The sequence below is a fragment of the Mobula birostris genome, chromosome 6 (genome assembly GCF_030028105.1).
Source record: "Mobula birostris isolate sMobBir1 chromosome 6, sMobBir1.hap1, whole genome shotgun sequence".
In the NCBI taxonomy this organism is placed as follows: Eukaryota; Metazoa; Chordata; class Chondrichthyes; order Myliobatiformes; family Myliobatidae; genus Mobula; species Mobula birostris.
In genome coordinates, this window is record NC_092375.1 from 49,258,706 (window position 1) to 49,281,971 (window position 23,266).

At 40.6% G+C, this 23,266-nt stretch overlaps 1 protein-coding gene across 5 annotated transcripts in view; it reads left to right on the forward strand.

Moving 5' to 3' along the window:
• The window catches only part of caska (calcium/calmodulin-dependent serine protein kinase a), a 410,842-nt gene that overhangs the window by 296,037 nt on the left and 91,539 nt on the right, over positions 1-23,266 (forward strand). For all 5 annotated transcript variants that reach the window (XM_072260443.1, XM_072260444.1, XM_072260445.1 and 2 more), the window contains one exon: positions 21,653-21,730. In XM_072260443.1, coding sequence (XP_072116544.1) covers positions 21,653-21,730 — 78 coding nt within the window. The remainder of the gene's footprint in view (positions 1-21,652; positions 21,731-23,266) is intronic.

Sequence of the window (23,266 nt, forward strand, 5' to 3'; positions counted from 1 at the left end):
GGATTGGTTTTCGGAATTGGTGAAGGCTAAGAGAAGACCAGAGAGAGGTTTATAAGATTATGGGAAGCATAGGCAGTGTAGATAGAGACTTTTTCCCATGGTAGAAATATCCCATTGGTCATGTATTTAAGGTGAGAAGGGGTAAGTTCAAATTGCAGTGCAAGTTTTATTTTACACCAAGTGATGGGTGCCAGGAATGCACTGTCAGGGGTAGCAATAAAGGCTTTTTGACAGGCACAAATCAGGCCATGGCCTCTTCTCACTACTACCATCAGGCAGAAGGTACAGAAGACAGGATCCGTACTACCAGGTTCAGGAACAGTTGCTACCCTACAACCACCATCAGCATAGATAACTTAATTCACCACTACTTTGAATTGATTTTGTGATCTATTGACTCACTTTCAAGGACTCTTTACAACTCAAGTTCTCAATAATATTTTTATTTGCACAGTTTGTCTTTTGCACATTGGTGTTTGTCAATATTTATATAGTTTTTTTGTAAAATTTATTTCTCTTTTCATAAAATTCTATTGTATTTCTTTTTCCCCTGTAAATGCCTGCAAGAAAGTGAATCCTCTCCGTATATAATAACAGTCGCTATCTAGCAATTAAACTGCCAAGCCTTCTCTGCACTCTTAAGTACAGGCTACTCCCAGGTCATAAACACTCTCTGTTTTCATAAGTCATGCAAACTATTGAAGAGAACAACTGCATTCTGAACCAAAATTGAGTCCTCAGATCCGAACCCTAGAGCAGCCCAGAGTAGGCCCAGATGCTCACTTATCAGCTCATCATATTAGTGAGCATGGAGCACAGCAACCAGGGCATTTGTCATAGCCTCAGCACCGTGGAGATGGCCATCACGGAGAACAAGTGAAATCGGCTCTCGGTCCGACCAACACTCTTGACTTTTCGGTCTATCTGGGCCGGCATTTAAATCGATCAGACAATAGACAGCGAACGGCTACAGTGTCCTGGAGCAAGAAGTGAATATCGCGGAGAGCGAGTGAAAATGGCTCTCACCTCCCATCTGGGTTGGCATTTAAATTGTCTAAACAGCGCATTGTACTCATACTGGATCCAAGCACCACTGCTGCGAAAGGTCCCAGGCCTAGACCATGCTGCCCAGCAACATGCTCCAGGCCCAGCCTGAAGCCGTTCTCAAGCTCTTCAAATCAACTGGGCACCCAGGGTGATCCAACCTCACACCCGGGCCAGTTGTACAAGCATCGAAGTCGAGTCTCCTCTGCCCGTGCCCCGATCTCTCCTTGCAGCGCCCACAGCGATCTAACCTCGCTTCTAGGCCAGCTGTACAGGCATCGGAACTCCACCTGCATCATACATCCCCCAAACTCGTCTCACCAATGCTCATCCCTTCACTGTTTGCAGCGACAATTGACCTCAGTAAAGGTATTTTTTAGTGATGTTTTTAACCAGATTTCTTAGCTTTTTACCTGGAAGCTGTCGTGCACATTCAGTGGCACCATCTTAACTGGAAGTATCCATTTGAAGGTCTTGTTAAATTTCAGTGTGCCATTTTATAACTTGTAGTATTCTAAGATATAAAATTGAAGTGCAAGTTCAGTAAATTAATGCATTGTTTTATTTCAATCAAAATATCAATACATGGATCATATTAACTAAAATTTGAACACCTGAATTTAAGATGGCAGCGCGCATAGTCACAGTGGTCTCTCTTGAGTCCAACCAAAGCTGTAATTGTTTGTCCTTTACATTTTTTTCACAATGGCAAGATGCTGCTGCATATTAAGAACATCAAGCGCTGCAGGTCTAGCGCATTAGCGAGTTGCTGAACAGCAGTGGAGCTGGACTTATTGCAGACCATGTTGCTGCCTGGTACTGGAAAGCAGTGGAGGCAGTACACGGTCAAACAAATGGTGCAAGTGATTGTCTGGGATGTTTTTCCTGTGATCGCAAGACCCTGTTCGACTTTGGTAATGTAGAATACTTCAGGTCCTGTTCACTGGTTCATTGGCAAGACCAACAGTGGAGGAGCTGCATGCCTCATTGTGGCTCAGACCAGGCCCTCATACCGTGAGGTTGCCTTTTGCAGCAGCCCAGGAGAGGAGACACTGGAGGCGGTATGGCATGGTGATGCCCATGCTTGGTTGGGGGTTGGTCCCACCTGTGGGTGTTGCCCTCCAATGTTCGCTCAGTGGAAGATGAGCTGGATTGTGTTCGTCTGCAGCTGCACTAAAACATGATGATTGGACAGTTGTGGGCCTGTTCTTGCCAACAACAGCCCAGGCACCATGAATGTACAGAACATGATACTCAGGGACTTGGACCATGTCATTTTGTGTGATTGTATGTTTACTGTTATCATAGTTATATTTATTGTATGTGTTTTGTACTGTGTATGACTATTGATACTGTGTTTTGCAGCAGAGGAACATTGTTGTGTTTGGTTGTATTCATGGATAGTCCATATATGGTTGAATGAAAATTAAACTTGAACTTGACTCAGAAAGGTCGAGCGATATGGATAAAACATCAGCAAATGGGACTAGCTTAGTTGAAATGGACAAGTTGAGCCGAAGAACCTATTACTGTGCTGTATGACACTATAACTTCATGCTTAAGTAATTAAACAACTGTTGCAGCTGTATTTTGAGATTTGATGGACTTACCATCTATTAATTTCAATAGAAATGAATATCAGCCAGTAGTTTTAAACAGATTTACGCTAGGGAAGTGTACTTCAAATCTGTGGTCAGAATAGTACCAGGAACTCACTAGTTCGAGTCAGAATGAATGTTACTCAGCATTTTCTGGTATAGTACCAAGGTGCACCAAGCATAGGCCCATTGTCCAGTATTATATCCATGAAGGCAAACACTCCTGACCCATGTGAAAGGAACTATTGGTGTTTTCCTCAAAAAATTTCCTGAAATTAGATTCTTGGAATATCTTCACCAAGTTGTTGCTGAAACAGGTAAATACCATGGGTAATTAAGATGGATCATATACCCAACTGTGAATAGCTGTGAGGAAAAAACCTGAATTTCTTTTTAGTTTGTGCATCATTGTTGTGCCATGTTTGCACATGTCCTGCCCAGGTTACAAATACCTGATGTATGTAGAGTCTGTGCTTAAGAACAAGTATCTGGGATACTAGGATGGTTTTCCAACTGATGCAGAGCTACAGACAACTGTTCTTGACACCATTTGTAACTTTGCCACATCAGATCCAGGGAGAATGCATTCTAATTAACACAGATATACATTTTACAATTCCTATTTAAAGATGTGCCATCTGGAATAAGATAAACTCAAGATAAATTTGTTACTATCAGATTTACTATTAAGAATGGAAAAATTATATTTTCAATGCTTCACCAGATTATCTGATTCTTTGGGGCAACTACCTTCTGCAAACTTTTGTTTTGTGAGAACTCAGTTCATGGCCACATTCCAGACTTGTGAACTGTTCATTCTACAAGCGGGTTCAGGATTAGAACTCTATCATAACCTGGGATGACCTGTGCCAAAAATGTTCTGGAAAATTTGCCTACCAACACATCTCATATTCCATTTTTGGACAAAGTTCAAAGTTAATTTTTTTATCGAAGTATATGTATGTCACCATACACAACCTTGAGATTCATTGTCTTGTGGGCATACTCAATAAATCCGTAGAATAATCATAACAGAATCAGTGAAAGACCACACCCACTTGGACATTCAACCAGTGTGCAAACGACAACAAACTATTCAAATACAAAAAGAAAGAAAAAGAATATCTCAAGAACATGAGATGAGGACTCATTGAAAGTGAGTCCTACATTGTGGGAACATTTCAATGATGGGGCATGTGAAGTTAACCTTTTTGGTTCAAGAGTCTGATGGTTGAAGGATAGTAAATGTTACTGAACCTGGTAGTGTGAGTCCTGAGGCTCCTGTACCACCTTCCTGATGGCAGCAGGGAGAAGAGAACATGTCCAATTCCTGACGGAAGAGAATCTGAAGAATGATTGGTAAATTATTCATTTGATCCTATCAATTCAGTTGACTTCAAAGTTCAAAGTAAATTTATTATCAAAGTACATATATGTCAACTTGTACAACCATGAGATTCATTTTCTTGTGGGCATTCACTGTCCGTATGAGAAATACAATAGAATCAAAGAAAGATCGCACCCAACAGGAAGAGCAAGCAACTGATGTGTAGAAGATAACAAACCATGCAAATACAGAAAGAAATAAAAACATATTAATAAACAAATAGCAATAAATATCGACAACCTGAGATGAAGAGTCCTTGAAAGTGAGTTTGTAGGTTATGGGAACAGTTCAGTGAAGAGATGAATGAATTTGAGTGAAGTTATCCCCTCTGGTCCAAGAACCTGATTGTTAAGGGGTACTAATTGTTCCTGAACCTGCTGGTTTGTGTCCTGAGGCTCCTGTGCCTCCTTCCTTATTGCAGCAGTAAGAAGAGAGCATGTTCTGGGCAGTGGGCTCTTGATGCTGCTTTCCTGCAACAGAGTTCCATAAGATGTACTCAGTGGTGGGGAGGGCTTTACCCATGATGGACTGGGCTGTATCCACTACATTTTGTAGGCTATTCCATTCAAGAGCTTTAGTGTTTCTATACCAAGCTGTGATGCAGGAAGTCAATATACTTTCCACTACACATATCAAAGTTTATCAAAGCTTTGGATGTCATGCTGAATCTTCGCAAACTTCTAAAAAAAAATAGAGGCGCTGCTGTGCTTTTTGCATAATGTCACTTATGTCCTGGACTTCGGATAGAGCCTCTGAAATTATAGCACCAAGGAATTTAAAGTTCCTGACCCTCTTCAACTGTGATCCCCCAGTGAAGACTGGCTCATGGACCTCCAGTTTCTTCCTCCTAAAGCCAATAATCATCTACTTGGTCTTGCTGACATTGAGTGAGAGGTTGTTGTTATGGCACTACTCAGCCAGATTTTAAATTTCCCTCCTAAATGCTGATTCATCACCATCTTTGATTCGGCCAACAACAGTGGTATCATCAGCAAACTTAAATATGGAAATAGAGCTGTGCTTAGCCTCGTAATCATAAGTATAAAATGAGTAGAACGGGGCTTAGCACACAGCCTTGTGGTGCACCTGTGCTGATGGTGATTGTGGAGGAGATGTTGCCAATGCGAACTGACTGGCTCTGCAAGTTAGGAGATCAAGGATCCAATTCCACATTTAGGTATTAAGGCCTAGAGCTTGAAGCTTATTGATTAGTTTTGAGTGAATGATAGTGTTAAATGTCAAACTGTAGTCAGTGAAGAGCATCCTGATGCATGCATCTTCATTGTCCAGATGATCCAGGTGTTGAGTGAAGTGCCAATGAAGTGGCATCTGTTGTTGACTTGTTATGACAGTAGACAAATTGGAGCAGATTCAAGCTGTTTTTCAGGCAAATGTTGCTATGTTTCATCTCCACCCTCTCAAGGCACTTCATCACAGTGGATGTAAGTGCTACTGGACCATAGTTTCTGAGGCAGGTTACCATGTTCTTGTTACCAGTATAATTGAAGCTTGCTTGAAGCAGCTGGGTACCTCTGACTACTGAAGCAAGCGGTTAAAAATACCAGTGACTACTCCAACCAGTTGATCAGCTTAGGTCTTTAGTACTCAGCTAGGTACCCCATCTGGGCCAGATGTTTTCCATGGGTTAACCCTCCTGAAGGATGATCTTGCATCAGTCTCAGAGACTGAAATCACAGGGTTATTGGGGGCTGTGGGAGTTTCTGAAGGTGCCTCAATGATGGTCGAAGCGAACATAAAAGGCAATGAGCTCATCTAGGAATGAAACCTTATTGTCACCAATGTCACTTGGTTTCATTTTGTAGAGGTGGTAGCATTCAAGTCCTACCACAGCCCTTCACTGATTCAAGTTGGGTCCGGAATTCCCACTTAGCATGTGAGATGAATTTCTGGATGTCTTGTATTTTACTTGGTCACCAGACCTGAACTTCATTGATCTGGCCCTCAGCCAATTGCAGATCTCATGGTACATCAGCTAATGGTTAGGGAAGGTTCTGAATGAATTTGTGGGGTCACAGTCGTCTACAACTGTTTTTAAAATGTCTGTGACTTTGGCCTAAATCTTCCCAAAGTCTATATTATTGTTGTCACATCAGTAAGTTATTCAATGCACCACCTGAGAGAGGTACTGACACCTTGGGTGAAGTTACCTTGAGCATTTTTTGGTGCATTTGTGGTGTAACAAATAAACGAATGGCAAGCTCTGTGTTTCTTGATATTAATTGAAACATATTAGAACATCTAATTCTTCTATTTACAGTGTTCACGTGTTCTTGCAATTTCAAATTCTTTCAGTTTTACTGGAGGATTGTTAGTTAATTCATATGGAAAATTACTCCCTTTCAAATCAGGCATAATGCTCCTTTTTCATTATAAAATTGGGAGGTGGGTGGATGTCGAAATAGGACTTCCTTGTGTTACATTGCTTGCTCAATTTCCATGTCTTTCATTGTGTGTAGGATGAGCACAATATAATATGATACCAACTGCAAGTTGGTATAACTGTGGTGAAATGTGCAAAGTATTGGTAGTCTAATATTCAAAAACTTCTTCTGATCTTGACTTTAAATTCTTATAGGAAATGACTAGAAAGAAAACTAATAGCATATTGAAATACAATGTGGCACACTAACATTTTTAAACAGTTTTTAATAATGATCATTCATTCAGTTATTTCAGTAATGACAGTATGTAAGGAAAAACAATGAATGTATTTACTTTCCAAATTGTCACTGGACAATATCTCTGCATAAAAGTAAAGAATACAGATACAGGTAATTAAGTATGAATTTTTGATGGCATAATTGCATATTACTCTTTTTTCCATGTTCTTCAGTATGCAACTATAGATATCCCAGGTTTTTAAACTAGAGCTGTTCAGGAGCTGTATTTTCAGAATGAGAATTCACAGCTTCATTTGCTGTTTATTAGAAGAATTGACTAGAAGACCTGTAGCAAAGCTGCAGGTTACTATTGAAAGAGAATAGATTATATTTTTAAATGAACAGTACAGAGGCTATTGAGTTTGAAAGGCTTTGAGAGACATGCTTTATAAGCTCAGGTACAGAAACTAGAATCTATAAACAAAATGAAATTCAAATTCTTTCTGTGCAGTCAATTATGCATAAATCCTAGATGTATAATTCCTAGGTGGAAAAAGAGGAGAGCGATAGTGATAGGGGACTTGATAGTTAGAGGTGCAGATGGGAGGTTCTGTGGTCGTGACAGAGAATCCAGGATGGTTTGTTGCCTCCCGGGTGCCAGGGTCAAGGATGTCTCTGATCGATTGCATGACATTCTGAAGTGGGAGGGTGATCAGCCAGATGTCGTGGTGCACATCGGTACCAATGACATAGCAAGGAAGAGTGAGGAGGTCCAGGAGAGTGAGTATAGAGAGCTTGGTAGGGAGTTGAAAAGCAGGACCTCGAGGGTGGTAATCTCAGGATTGCTACCTGTGCTACATGCCAGTGAGGGTAGGAATAGGATGCTCTGGAGGATGAACAAGTGGCTGAGGAACTGGTGTAGGGGGCAAGGTTTCAGATTTCAGGATCATTGGGACCTCTTCTAGGGCAGCTGGGACCTGTACAAGAGAGACGGGTTACACTTGAACTACAGGGGGACCAATATCCTTTCAGGGAGGTTTGTTAGTGCTATTGGGGAGGCTTTAAACTAGATTTGCAGGGGTATGGGAACCAGAGTACCAGAGCTGACAGTGTGGCTGGGGTGAAAATAAGTGATGTTAAAAGTTCAAGCAAATCCGCTAATAGAAAGATTGTGAGTGGTGGTAAAAATCTTCTGAGGTGTATATATTTCAATGCTAGGAGTATTGCGGGGAAGGCGGATGAGTTGAGGGTGTGGATTGACACGTGGAATTATGACGTTATAGCAATTAGTGAAACTTAGCTACAGGAGGGGCAGGACTGGCAGCTTAATATTCCAGGGTTCCGATGTTTCAGATGTGATCGAGGCAGAGGAATGAAAGGTGGGGGAGTAGCATTGCTTGTTAGGGAAAATATTACAGGAGTGCTCAGGCAGGACAGATTGGAGGGCTTGTCTACTGAGTCCTTATGGGTGGAGCTGAGAAACAGGAAAGGTATGGCCACATTAGTGGGATTGTATTACAGACCACCCAATAGTCAACGAGACTTGGAAGAGCAAATCTGCAGAGAGATAGCAGGCAACTGCAGGAAACATAAAGTTGTGGTGGTAGGGGATTTTAATTTTCCATATATTGATTGGGACTCCCATACTGTTAGGGGTCTAGATGGTTTAAAGTTTGTAAAATGTGTTCAGGAAAGTTTTCCAAATCAATATATAGAGGGACCAACTAGAGGGGATGCAATACTGGATCTCCTGTTAGGAAACGAGTTAGGACAAGTGACAGAAGTCTGTGTAGGGGAGCACTTTGGTTCCAGTGATCATAACACCATTAGTTTCAACTTGATCGTGGACAAGGATAGATCTGGTCCTAGGATTGAGGTTCTTAACTGGAAGAAGGCCAAATTTGAAGAAATGAGAAAGGATCTAAAAAGCGTGGATTGGGACAGGTTGTCTCTGACAAGGATGTGATCGGTAGGTGGGAAGCCTACAAAGGAGAAATTTTGAGAGTGCAGAATTTGTATGTTCCTGTCAGGATTAAAGGCAAAGTGAATAGGAATAAGGAACCTTGCTTCTCAAGGGATATTGCAACTCTGATAAAGAAGAAGAGGGAGTTGTATGACATGTATAGGAAGCAGAGAGTAAATAATGTGCTTGAGGAGTGTAAGAAGTGCAAGAAAATACTTAAGAAAGAAATCAGGAGGGCTAAAAGAGGACATGAGGTTGCCTTGGCAGTCAAAGTGAAGGATAACCCAAAGAGCTTTTACAGGTATATTAAGAGCAAAAGGATTGTAAAGGATAAAATTGGTCCTCTTGAAGATCAGAGTGGTCGGCTATGTGCGGAACCAAAGGAAATGGGGGAGATCTTAAATAGGTTTTTTGCGTCTGTATTTACTAAGGAAACTGGCATGAAGTCTATGGAATTAAGGGAAACAAGTAGTGAGATCATGGAAACTGTACAGATCGAAAAGGAGGAGGTCCTTGCTGTCTTGAGGAAAATTAAAGTGGATAAATCCCCGGGACTTGACAGGGTGTTCCCTCGGACCTTGAAGGAGACTAGTGTTGAAATTGCAGGGGCCCTGGCAGAAATATTTAAAATATTGCTGCCTACAGGTGAGGTGCCAGAGGATTGGAGAGTGGCTCATGTTGTTCCGTTGTTTAAAAAAGGATCAAAAAGTAATCTGGGAAATTATAGGCCAGTAAGTTTAACGTCGGTAGTAGGTAAGTTATTGGAGACAGAATCTACAAGCATTTGGATAGACAGGGACGTATTAGGGAGAGTTAACATGGCTTTGTGCGTGGTAGGTCATGTTTGACCAATCTATTGGAGTTTTTCGAGGAGGTTACCAGGAAAGTGGATGAAGGGAAGGCAGTGGATATTGTCTACATGGACTTCAGTAAGGCCTTTGACAAGGTCCCGCATGGGAGGTTAGTTAGGAAAATTCAGTTGCTAGGTATACATGGAGAGGTGGTAAATTGGATTAGACATTGGCTCAATGGAAGAAGCCAAAGAGTGGTAGTAGAGAATTGCTTCTCCGAGTGGAGGCCTGTGACTAGTGGTGTGCCACAGGGATCAGTGCTGGGTCCATTGTTATTTGTCATCTATATCAGTGATCTGGATGATAATGTGGTAAATTGGATCAGCAAATTTGTTGATGATACAAAGATTGGAGGTGTAGTAGACAGTGAGGAAGGTTTTCAGAGCCTCCAGAGGGACTTGGACCAGCTGGAAAAATAGGCTGAAAAATGACAGATGGAGTTTAATACAGACAAGTGTGAGGTATTGCACGTTGGAAGGACAAACCAAGGTAGAACATACAGGGTTAATGGTAAGGCACTGAGGAGTGCAGTGGAACAGAGGGATCTGGGAATACAGATACAAAATTCCCTATAAGTAGCATCACAGATAGATAGGGTTATAAAGAGAGCTTTTGGTACATTGACCTTTATTAATCAAAGTATTGAGTATAAGAGCTGGAATGTTATGATGAGGTTGTATAAGGCATTGGTGAGGCCGAATCTGGAGTATTGTGTTCAGTTTTGGTCACCAAGTTACAGGAAGGATATTAATAAGGTTGACAGAGTGCAGAGAAGGTTTACAAGGATGTTGCCGGGACTTGAGAAACTCAGTTACAGAGAAAGGTTGAATAGGGTAGGACTTTATTCCCTGGAGCGTAGAAGAATGAGGGGAGATTTGATAGAGGTATATAAAATTATGATGGGTATAGATAGAGTGAATGCAAGCAGGCTTTTTCCACTGAGACAAGGGGAGAAAAAAACCAGAGAACATGGGTTAAGGGTGAGGGGGGGAAAGTTTAAAGGGAATATTAGCGGGGGGCTTCTTCACACAGAGAGTGGTGGGAGTATGGAATGAGCTGCCAGACGAGGTGGTAAATGCAGGTTCTTTTTTAACATTTAAGAATAAATTGGACAGATACATGGATGGGAGGTGTATGGAGGGATATGGTCCGTGTGCAGGTGAGTGGGACTAGGCAGAAAATGGTTCGGCACAGCCAAGAAGGGCCAAAAGGCCTGTTTCTGTGCTGTGGTTTCTATGGTAAAATGCCAACATTAAAATAGTTGAGTTAAATATTGATCATTTTTGCTTTCTTAATGGACCAACTCCTGCTGGAAAATGCCATTAGTTCCGTAGCATGCATTTCTGACCTGTGATCTGATTCTGTACCAGGTTAGACCTAGTAATGATCCTATTTACATGAAATAAAGTTACAACTGCAATGTGCCAAACACATTGATGTAATCATAAAGAAGGCATGCAACAGCTCTACTTCATTAGGTGTTGTGGAAATTTGGTATGTTACTAAAGACTGGCAAATTTCTATAGATGTATGGTAGAGAGCATTCTGACTGGTTGCATCATAGTCTGGTATGGAGCCTCTAATGCACAGGATCGCATATAGCTGCAGGGAGTTGTAGATTTAGCCATTTCCACAACCCTCTCCACCATCGAGGACTTCTTCAAGAGGCAGTGCCTCGAAGGCAGCATCATCATCAAGGACACATACCATCTGGTGCGTACTCTCTTCACATTGCTACCGTATAGGAGGTACAAGAGCCTGAAAACCACACTCAATGATTTGGGAACTGCTTCTTCCCTGTTATCAGATTTCTGAAAGATTTATGAACCCATGAACATTACTTTATTTGTCTTTGAACTATTTATTTATTTTGTAACTTGCAGTAAATTTTATCTTCCACTGTATTGCTGCTGCAAAACTAGTTTAGATATTAAATCTGATTCTTATTCTGATGCTGAGAAGTAGGCAAGAATGAGGTTAAAGTTTGGATGGTTTTCTGCAGTGTATTTTGGGTCCATTTATTTTAAGATGTTATTGTTTACTTCATATTTTAATAGTATGATTTTAAATGTCAGGAAGTCTTCCAAAAGCTTGACAGCTTTTGGAGTGGTCTTGAAAGCAAAGCTTTAGGTGCTTTATAAACTTCACTGTTTGTCAAAAGTTTTCTCAGCTGCTGGTGATCTATTTAAGTAATTAGTGTTAAAAATCAAATCAGGACTCTAGGGAGTCCAAGCAACACCTGCTAGCAGTAGTCTGACCAACCAAGTCCAGATCAGTGTGTCATGCTAAAATGAGGAACTAGAAAAGCCATATGATGTCAGATTTCCATGTATTTGTTATCACTTCTCTATTCAAATTTTGCTAGGTTTAAAATGCTTATTTGGGAAAGAGCATTACTGGCTGAGAAGACCATGTTTACACAACCTCACCAATTTCCTTGAGATAACTGTGGGTATTGTTGAATCCTTTTGTGAACAAGTATATAATTTGAATATGAATGGCGTAGAGGTCTGACCAGATGAAGTTGCTGGTTTTCCTTCCCTATGCTGAATCTAAATTTTTCCCAGTAGTTTTGTTGTCACGCTTACTGATATCTTGCCTTCTATTTTCAGGTTTTTTGAGCTGCATTTAAATTTTCAGACCGCCATAATAGAATTGAACCTCCAGTTCTCTTTAGATTATTATTTCAGTAAATAACCACTACATTAGTCACCATAATTCATTTGTGTATAAGGAAATGATATGAGTTGGATAAAGAATTATGTTTTTAAAAATTAATTGATAAACTTTATGATTTGTTGGTTTGGTGTAATCAATACATGTGGAAAGAATAAAGGGGAAAAAATGGAAAAATCAATCAGATATAATATCACCAGCATATGATATGAAATTAAAAGTAAGTCCAGGATGGAGTATCCTCCACCTATCACCAGAGGATGCATTAACCATCCTACAATTGTTTTCTGTTGCTTAAATCTTGCATCATTAGTTCTAACTCCAACTTTAAATAGATTTCAACTAAAACAAACTAAAGGTTTAATAAAATATCCAATTAATCCTGTACAGAATTCATGGAAGGTCATCATTTACAGAATGGGATTATTCCCAAGAAAACCAGAAGTCATCTTATATCAATATAAATGAAGGGTGGCAATAGCTTAAAATGATATTTGAAATTGCTTCAGGTGGTTCAACATATAATACGAAGGAAAGAAAATAGATCCTGTACTCGGATATCTTTTATGTCTAACTTATTTTGCAAGTAATCATAAGTTGTGAAACCTTGAGGTCAGTCACCAGCTTTGATCAACGTAAAGATCATTTAGCAATTAGCATTGGTGAAGATTGTGAAAAAATAATTGCCTTTAAAACAAAAAAAATTAAAGGAATATGAAATATGTAAATATAAAACTTATGAAAGATGCCAGTTCAGGCTCCTGAATTGATGTGGATAATTTCACTCATCACATGTCTGAACTGATTCTACAACCTACAGACTTATTTTAAGGACTCCTTACGACTTGTTTGCATTCGGATTTGTGAATGGCCAGTGAGTGTACTCCTGCTTTGCACTATTTTTTTTTTTTTTTTATTTATTTTTGTTTGTAACTTATTATAGTTTTTATGTCTTGCACTGTACTGCTGACACAAAACACATTCCACGATATGTTAGCGATAATAAACCAGATTCTGGTTTTAAATAATCCACAGCACCTCATTACCCTAGCAACTAACATTTTTTTTCTCTCAAATAACAGTCAATTTTATCAGGGTCAGTTCTCGCACAATGGCCCAATGATAGCATTTCTTGCCGATATTGTTTACACTAAAAAAACAATGTTACAAAATGGCAGAGAAAAATCAAGATTAGGTTAATGTAAGTGGACTTTAGAATGATCTTATTACTTAATTTCTTTGAGGATATAGTACATAAGATTAATTGGGCCCCATAATTAGCCTAAACTATTTTCACAGTGTTATATTTGTTTTAACGAAATGAGGGTGATATAAATTCTAAGCAGTGCAAGTGATTTTTGGAGGAGTGTGCATCAAGTCTAAGAACAGTGGCATCAAACAACATTAATTCCCTCCTGATCTTATCAGCTCTTTTTTTAACAGACAGAATTGACATACTACATTTCTAGTAAATAATTACCCAAGTCATGGTGTCATAAGAGTCTTGGATTTGCACTATAAAATGAATCACTCACCAAGTTATAATGTTATTTAACTAAAGAGTTAGTTTTCAGTAATGCATAGATTTATTTAGAAAATAAGTCTATTACAACTTCCATTTGAGTGAGAAGCAGGAACTGAAAACATTGGTGCCTTTATCTTCCTGCCCGATTTGTTTACATTGTCATTCATAATTCAAAACATTTTCATTTTTTAAGATTCAAGATTCAATTCAAAAAACTTTATTGTCATTCTAACCATACATCAGCTCTGCAGGGCAGAATGAGACAGCGTTTCTCAGGGGCAGTGCAATCATAACATAACAAACGCAACACTAAATAATAAACATAATAATAAATAGTAAAACACAACAGCCACATGTCAGTTAAAATCAGTTATAAGTATCCAGTGCAAGTTAAAAGTGTCCAAAGCAGAGTCAGGTGGAGCAGTTATTTAGCAGTCTGACTGCCTGTGGGAGGAAGCTGTTTAGTAGCCTTGTGGTTTTAGTTTTGATGCTCCTGTAATGTCTGCCTGATGGCAGAAGAACAAACAGTTCATTGAGAGGGTGTGAGGGGTCTTTAATGATGCACCGTGTCTTCTGGAGGCATCGACTCTGAAAGAGGTCTTGGACAGAACATAGGGAGACCCCAATAACCTTCTCTGCTCCCCTAACCACCCTCTGCAAGGCTTTTTTGTCGACAGCACTGCAGCTGGAGTACCAGGTTGTGATGCAAAAGGTCAGCACACTCTCAACCACGCTTCTGTAGAATGTAGTTAAGATGTTAGTGGGGAGTGATGCTTGTTTAAGCTTCCTCAGAAAGTGCAATCTCTGCTGGGCCCGTTTCACAATCCCAGTGGTGTTCCTGGACCAGGTGAGGTTGTCTGAGATCTGCACCCCAAGGAACTTGATGTTTTCCACTCTCTCTGCTGTGGAGCTGCTGATGCTGAGGGGTGTGTGCTCAGGCTGAGACCATCTGTAATCGACGATCATCTCCTTGGTTTTGGTGACATTAAGCATCAAGTTGTTATCCCTGCACCAGCTCTCTAGGTGCTTGACCTCCTCCCTGTACATAGTTTCATCATTTTTGCTGATGAGCCCCACCAATGTGGTATCATCTGCCACAACTCCAAACTAAAGCGTAATAAGTATTTACAATTTTTTAAAAAACGTTTTACATTCATTATTGTAAAGAGACGATTGTATTTCATTTTGGTGCATTTATTTATTTGAGATGATTTAATGAAAAGTGGTTTTGTATTCAGTGTGTTAATTTCAGGTGGGATATTTTGGTGGCCTCATGTTTGCCAAGTGATGGATGTGAAATATTTATAGCTTCACAGCATTTCACCAAATCTTACAAGTCTCTGAAATTACAGACTTTGACAGTTGTATCAGTTTTAAAAAGTACATATTTTAACATGCAGTTCCTATGCTTGTGAAACTGAACAAAAATAAAGTTATATTAACAGTATTGTTTCATGAATGTTCAGAATTACATATGAAGATGCCCTTGTCATTGCTGATTATCAAATAAAATAACTAAATTAACTAGGTCCAGAACGTAAGCACACTTACGACTGAAGCATTCTTTATATTTTTACTTGTGCAAAAGGGCCAGCATTGGCCCATGCTGTTCTGAAGTCAGAAGAGAAAACTGCTATTTTTATGCAGAATTGGCTTATCAATTAGATTAGATTAGATTCAACTTGATTGTCATTGTGCAGAGTACAGATACAAAGCCAATGAAATGCATTTAGCATCTGACCAGAAATGCAAAGAATAGTGTTATTTACAAAATAACTACGAATAAAAAAGTGCTACAGCACACAAATATAAAAGTACTGAGACTGTACAATATGGATGCAATACTGCTTAGCGCTGTGATGAGAGGTTCAGCAGTGTCACAGCCTCAGGGAAGAAGCTCTTCCTGTGCCTGCTGGTGCGGGAGTGGAGTCTCCTGTAGCGCCTACCGGATGGGAGGAGAGTAAAAAGTCCATGGTTAGGGTGAGATGCATCCCTGATAATGTTTTTCGCCCTGCCCAGGCAGTGTTTATGGTAGATGTTCTGAATGGTGGGCAATTGGGTGCTGATATTCCGCTGGGCAGTTTTCACCACACGTTGGAGTGCTTTGCAGTCCGATATGGGACAATTGTCATACCACACTGAGAAGTAGTTGGTGAGTATGCTCTCAATGGTATAGCGGTAAAAGTCTGTCAGTATCCTGGGACAGAGGTGAGCTGTCTTCATGCTCCACAGGAAATAAAGGCACTGTTGCGCCTTTTTGATCTGGATGGAGGAGTTCAGGGACCAGGTGAGATCCTCAGAAATGTGGACACCAAGGAATTTGAAGCTTGATACACACTCCACTACAGTTCCATTGATGTAGATGGGAACGTGAGTGTAACTCCTGGCATGTCTGAAGTCCACAATGATCTCCTTGGTCTTCTGGGTGTTAAGGGCCAGATAGTTGTCGGCACACCACGCAGCCAGGTGCTGGACCTCGTCCCTGTGGGCCGTCTCGTCATCCCCTCTGATCAGACCAACCACCATGGTGTCGTCTACAAACTTGATTATGGAGTTAGAACCATGTACAGGAACGCAGTCATAGGTGAAAAGGGTATACAGAAGAGGGCTCAGCACACAGCCTTGAGACATGCCGGTGTTCTGGGTGAGAGTGGAGGAGGAGAGGTTGTCTAACTTAACTGATTGAGGTCTGTTAGTCAGAAAGTCCAAGGTCCAATTGCAGAGGGATACGCTGATACCAAGCTGGCGACGTTTGGTGATCAGCTTGGAGGGGATCACAGTATTGAATGCCGAACTAAAGTCAATGAACAGCATTCTGACGTAAGAGTTGGGGCTGTCCAGGTGGGTCAGGGCAGAGTGAAGTACCGTGGAGATGGCATCCTCTGTTGACCTGTTGGTACGATAGGCAAATTGATGGGGGTCCAGGGTAGAGGGCAGACAGGATTTCAGATGTGATAGAACCAGTCTCTCAAAGCACTTTGCAATGATGGGGGTGGGTGCAACTGGACAGAAGTCATTCATGCCCGTGGCAGTGGAATGCTTCGGCACTGGCACGATGGAGGCGATCTTGAAGCTTGTGGGGACAACTGCGTGGCTCAGGGACAGATTAGGGATATTGATCATTATAAATTGTACAAGTTTGAATTCTTTACTCACAAGATCAATTACCATTCACAATAGAAGCGCCAAAATCAATGGAAACTTCCAGCAGACAGCACCTCCGCTCCATCGGCCACAACAGACAGGCTCTCCCAGTAGCCACCCTCTTCAACTCTGCTTCCCACTCCCATTCAGATATGTCCATACATGACCTCCTCTAATGCCATGATGAGGCTAAACTCAGGTTGGAGGAGCAACACCTCATATACCGTCCAGGTAGTCTCCAGCCCCTTGGTATGAATTACATGGCCTCCTCTATTGCCATGATGAGGCTAAACTCAGGTTGGAGGAGCAACACCTCATATACCGTCTAGGTAGTCTCCAGCCCCTTGGTATGAACATAGAATTCTCCAACTTCCGGTAATTCCCTCCACCTCCCTTCCTCTATCCCTATGTCACTCTGCCCCCTCCCCCAGCTGCCTATCACCTCCCTCGTAGTTCCGCCTCCTTCTACCACCCATTGTGTTTTCCCCTATTCCTTCTTCACCTTTCCTGCCTATCACCTCCCTGCTTCCCCTCCCCAACCCCTTTATCCTTCCCTTTACTGGTTTTCCACCTGGTACCTACCAGCCTTCTCCTTCCCACCCTCCCCCCATCTTCTTTATAGAGCCTCTGCCCCTTCCCTCTACAGTCCTGATGAAGGGTTCTGGCCCGAAACGTCAACTCATCGTTTCCACGGATGCTGCCCGACCTGCTGAGTTCCTCCAGCGTGTTGTGAGTGTTGCTTTGACCCCAGCGTCTGCAGAGTTTTTGTGTTTGCATCCTGTCTAATTCTGAGTTAATGAAAGGTTTGATTCTACACTTATTGATGCAAGTGGAGAGCATACTATCGTAATCCTTACTTGTACCTGTCTCTCTAGTTTGTGAAAGGCATTAATTTGCTCACTGAAGGATGTCCTGCACTGGACTGGCTCTTGGTCAATATTCCCTCTAATACTTTTTACAGCTGTGCGGACTAACCATTGCCCTAGGCAGGAAATTTTTACATAGCCTGAAAACTGTGTGGCACTTTAAAAGTCTCTTTTTTGTAATATGCATACTATGAATATTTAGAATGAAGATTGAAAGATCACATTTTTTAAATTTTATTTATTAATTAAAGGTATAATGAAATAAAGTACAACAAAGAAAATTTTTCACATTTCATTAACATTTTCTCATCTGTCTTTCTTTCAAATCCATTATCTAAGAACGCTGTCCAGATTAATTTTGCACTTGGATGAAAGATATATCTTAATCTTCATTATATAACCATATAACAATTACAATAGCACAGAAACAGGCCATCTCGGCCCTTCTAGTCCGTGCTGAACACTTACTCTCACCTAGTCCCACCGACCTGCGCTCAGCCCATAACCCTCCATTCCTTTCCTGTCCATATAGCTATCCAATTTAACTTTAAATGACAACATCAAACTGCCTCAACCACTTCTGTTGGAAGCTTGTTCCACACAGCTACCACTCTGAGTAAAGAAGTTCCCCCTCATGTTATCCCTAAACTTTTGCCCTTTAACTCTCAACTCATGTCCTCTTGTTTGACTCTCTCCTACTCTCAATGGTAAAAGCCTATCCACGTCAACTCTATCTATCCCCCTCATAATTTTAAATACCTCTATCAAGTCCCCCCTCAACCTTCTACACTCCAAAGAATAAAGACCCAACTTGTTCAACCTTTCTCTGTAACTTAGGTGATGAAACCCAGGTAACACTCTAGTAAATCTTCTCTGTACTCTCTCTATTTTGTTGACATCTTTCCTATAATTCAGTAACCAGAACTGTACACAATACTCCAAATTTTGCCTTACCAATGCCTTGTACAATTTCAACATTACATCCCAACTCCTGTACTCAATGCTCTGATTTATAAAGGTCAGCATACCAAAAGCTTTCTTCACCACCCTATCCACATGAGATTCCACCTTCAGGGAACTATACACCATTATTCCTATATCTCTCTGTTCTACTGCATTCTTCAAAGCCCTACTATTTACCATGTATGTCCTATTTTGATTAGTCCTACCAAAATGTAGCACCTCACATTTATCAGCAGTAAACTCCATCTACCATCTTTCAGCCCATTCTTCTAACTGGCCTAAATCTCTCCGCAAGCTTTGAAAACCTACTTCATTATCCACAACTCCACATCTTAGTATCATCTGCATACTTACTAATCCAATTTACCACCTCATCATCCAGATCATTAATGTATATGACAAACAACATTGGACCCAGTACAGATCCCTGAGGCACACCACTAGTCACTGGCCTCCAATCTAACAAACGGTTATCCACCACTACTCTCTGGCATCTCCCATCCAGCCACTGCTGAATCCATTTTACTACTTCAATATTAATACCTAACGATTGAACCCTCCGTGTGGAGCCTTGTCAAAGGCCTTACTGAAGTCCATATAGTCAACATCCACCGCTTTACCCTCGTCAACTTTCCTAGTAACCTCTTCAAAAAATTCAATAAGATTTGTCAAACATGACCTTCCACGCACAAATCCATGTTGACTGTTCCTAATCAGACCCTGTATATCCAGATAATTATATATACCATCTCTAAGAATATTTTCCATCAATTTACCCACCACTGACGTCAAACTCACAAGCTGATAATTGCTAGGTTTTACTCTTAGAACCCTTTTTAAACAATGGAACCACATGAGCAATATGCCAATCCTCCGGCACCATCCCCGTTTCTAATGACATTTGAAATATTTCTGTCAGAGCCCCTGCTATTTCCACACTAACTTCCCTCAAGGTCCTAGGGAATATCCTGTCAGGACCCGGAGACTTATCCACTTTTATATTCCTTAAAAGCGCAAGTACTTCCTCTTCTTTAATCATCATAGTTTCCATAACTTCCCTACCTGTTTCCTTTACCTTACAAAATTCCATGTCCTTCTCCTTAGTGAATACCGAAGAAAAGAAATTGTTCAGAATCTCCCCCATCTCCTTTGGCTCCACACATAGCTATCCACTCTGATTCTCTAAGGGACCAATTTTATCCCTCAGTATGTTTTTGCTATTAATATAATTGTAGAAACCCTCTGGATTTATTTTCACCTTACTTGCCAAAGCAACCTCATATCTTCTTTTAGCTTTTCTACTTTCTTTCTTAAGATTCTTTTTACATTCTTTATATCCGAGCATCTCATTAACTCCAAGCGGCCTATATTTATTGTAGATCCCTCTCTTTTTCCAAACCAAGTTTCCAATATCCCTTGAAAACCATGGCTCCCTCAAACTTTTAACCTTTCCTTTCAACCTAACAGGAATATAAAGATTCTGTACCCTCAAAATTTCACCTTTAAATGACCTCTATTTCTCTATTACATCCTTCCCATAAAACAAATTCTCCCAATCCACTCCTTCTAAATCCTTTCGCATCTCCTTAAAGTTAGCCTTTCTCCAATCAAAAATCTCAACCCTGGGTCCAGACCTATCCTTCTCCATAATTATATTGAAACTAATGGCATTGTGATCATTGGACCCGAAGTGCTCCCCAACACAAACCTCCGTCACCTGACCTATCTCATTCCCTAACAGGAGATCCAACACTGCCCCTTCTCTAGTTTGTACCTCTATGTATTGCTGCAAAAAACAATCCTGTACACATTTTACAAACTCCAGACCATTAGATCAACCAAATGCTCCACTTCTAGAGTGTTTCTGGATTTATATTTAATTGAACTTTGTTCTGACCAAAATAAATTTCTTTCATTCATTCATTCATTCATTCAATTCATAAGACTGAATCCACGTTCTTAGTCAGCACTAGAAGCTTGAAATGTTCCAACAATGTCAACAAGAATTGACAGTTCTTCAAATTCTTAATTTCTAAGCACATAGGTCAGCCTATCAGTGAACGTCTTAATTGAAGCAGTCTTAACTTTCTCAGAAACAACAAACTTGAAATAACAGGATTGCTGAGATGTTTTTGTGGCAATGCTTTTGTCGTAGTTCATAATAGAGGTACCATTTTTTTGTCTGTTGTACCGCATTCTCTTTTCCAAATCCAAAATTATATTGACATTATATAAAAGAAAATTCCAGCTGTGCAACAACAAAGGCGTGGTGCGCAGAATTGTTTCAGTTACTGTGTGGCCGTGCACATGTGCAGTTTAGAGGGAACAGTGCTCTTGGAACCACAGGGTATTTATGTGGCTGTTTTAGATGAGTTTCTGGTCTATGATGACCTTCATTGGTGATGGTAATGCCATTGAATGTCAAGTGTAGGTGGTTAGATTCTCCTCGTTGCCATGTATGTTACATGTCATTTTTCAGCCCATGCCTGCGTACTGTTGTAGTCTTGCTACATACGAGCTCTATTTGTTGAGATTTTGCAAATGCAATTAAATATTCTACAATGCTAACAAATACCCCCACTTCTGACCATAATGGATTATTGATTGTGTTTGGGCAAGGGCACTAATCTGAACAACTCATGCTGCAAAATTCTTGGGATGGGATGACTAAGCTTCAACTACAATCATCTTCCATTGTGTGAGGTAGGACTCCAGTTTCGGAGTGTATTCCCTTTGATTACCCATTGAGCAGTTTTACCAGAGCACCTTGATGTCAAGGGTAGCAGCTCTCATATCACCTTCAGAATTAGACTCTTTTGGGGATTATTTGAACTAAGGCTGAGATGATGTCTGGAGCCAAATGCTGCTAGCAAAACCCTAAATGGGCATCAATGAGTAGCTTGTAAGGCAGTGCCACTTATTAACACTGTCAACAGTGACTCTAGCAAGTGTGCTTAATCTTGTATTTTTTTTTCCTGTTCATTTGAAATTTGCTTTGTTTTTTTTCCTACCAGTTGTATGACAAGATCAACACGAAGTCATCACCACAGATAAGAAATCCACCAAGTGATGCTGTCCAAAGAGCTAAAGAGGTTGGTTATTTAGTTTCATTCTGACTTGTTATGCATTGGGTTTTATGTCGTATTCATTCTGTCAGTTAATGGGCTAATAAGTAAAAAGACATCCTGAATAATAGTATCACCTTACCATATAGATTTGGTGAAAGCACTTTATCCATTGTTAACTGGGGTAATGTGGATATATTATTGTCAATAACTAATTGCTATGCATGTGGCCAACTGCCTCTGTTAGGAATTCTGCAATGTACTGTCTTGTGTTTGAATTGCCTCTGTACATTAATATCTGGTGGTGGTAGAGTTATGCCTCTAGCTGCTGCATTGGATGCAATACTGGAGAGTTTTGCTGCTTGTAGCATACAACTGAATGACTCAAGTGATATGACTGCTATTGTTTAACACTATAAGAGATAAGAGTAGTATCAGGCCACTCAGACCATGAAGACTGCTTCACAATCCATCATGGCTGATTTATTATCCCTCTCAACCCCATTCTCCAGCCTTCACTCTGTAACCTGAAATCAAGAATCTATTAACCTCTTCTTTAAATATACTCAATGACTTAGCCTCCATAGCAGCCTGTGGCAATGAATTTCACAAATTCACTACCCTCTGATTAAAGAAATTCCTCTTCATCTCTGTTCTAAATGGACATACCTCTAGTCTGAGGCTGCCCTGTGATCCTAGACTAGTTCACAATAAGAAACGCCCTCCCTCCATCCACTCTATCCAGACCATTCAATATTCAATATGTTTCAATGTGATTTTCCCCCACCCAGTTTTCTAAACTCCAGTGAGTACAGGGCTAAAACTATCAAGTGCTCTTCGTATATTAACCCTTTCGTTCCCAGAATCATTCTTGAGAACCCCCTCTGGATCATCTCTAATACCAGCACATTTTTTCTTAGATAAGGGACTCAAAACTTCTCACAATACTCCAAGTGTGGACTGACCAGTGCCTCAGCATTGCATCGTTGCTCTTCTATTCTAGTCCTCGTGAAACGAATGCTAACATTACATTTACCTTTCTTACTACCGACTCAAACTGCAAGTTAATCCTTAGGGAATCCTGCACTAGGATTCTTAAGTACCTTTGCCCCACTGATTTTTGAATTTTCTCCCCATTTAGAAAATAGTCTTTGCCTTTATTCCTTCTACCAAAGTGCATGAATGTACACTTCCCTATACTACAGTACATTCCACCTTCCACTTCTTTGCCCATTCTCCCAGTCTGAGTCCTTATGCAGACTCCCTTCTTCCTTAGCACTATTTGCCCCTCCACCAACTTCCATGTTGTTCACAAAACCTGGCCATAAAACCATCGATTCTGTCATCCAAATCATTGAATTATAATGTCTAAAGAAGCTGTCCCAATACTGACCCTGCAGAACACCACCAATCATCAGCAGCCAACCATTTATTCCCACTCTTTGCCTCCTGCCAATCAGCCAAGCTTCTATCCATGCTAGTATTTTTCCTGTCATACCATGGAGTCTTTTCTTGTTATGCAGCCTCATGTGCAGCAACTTGTCAAAGGTCTTCTGAAAATCC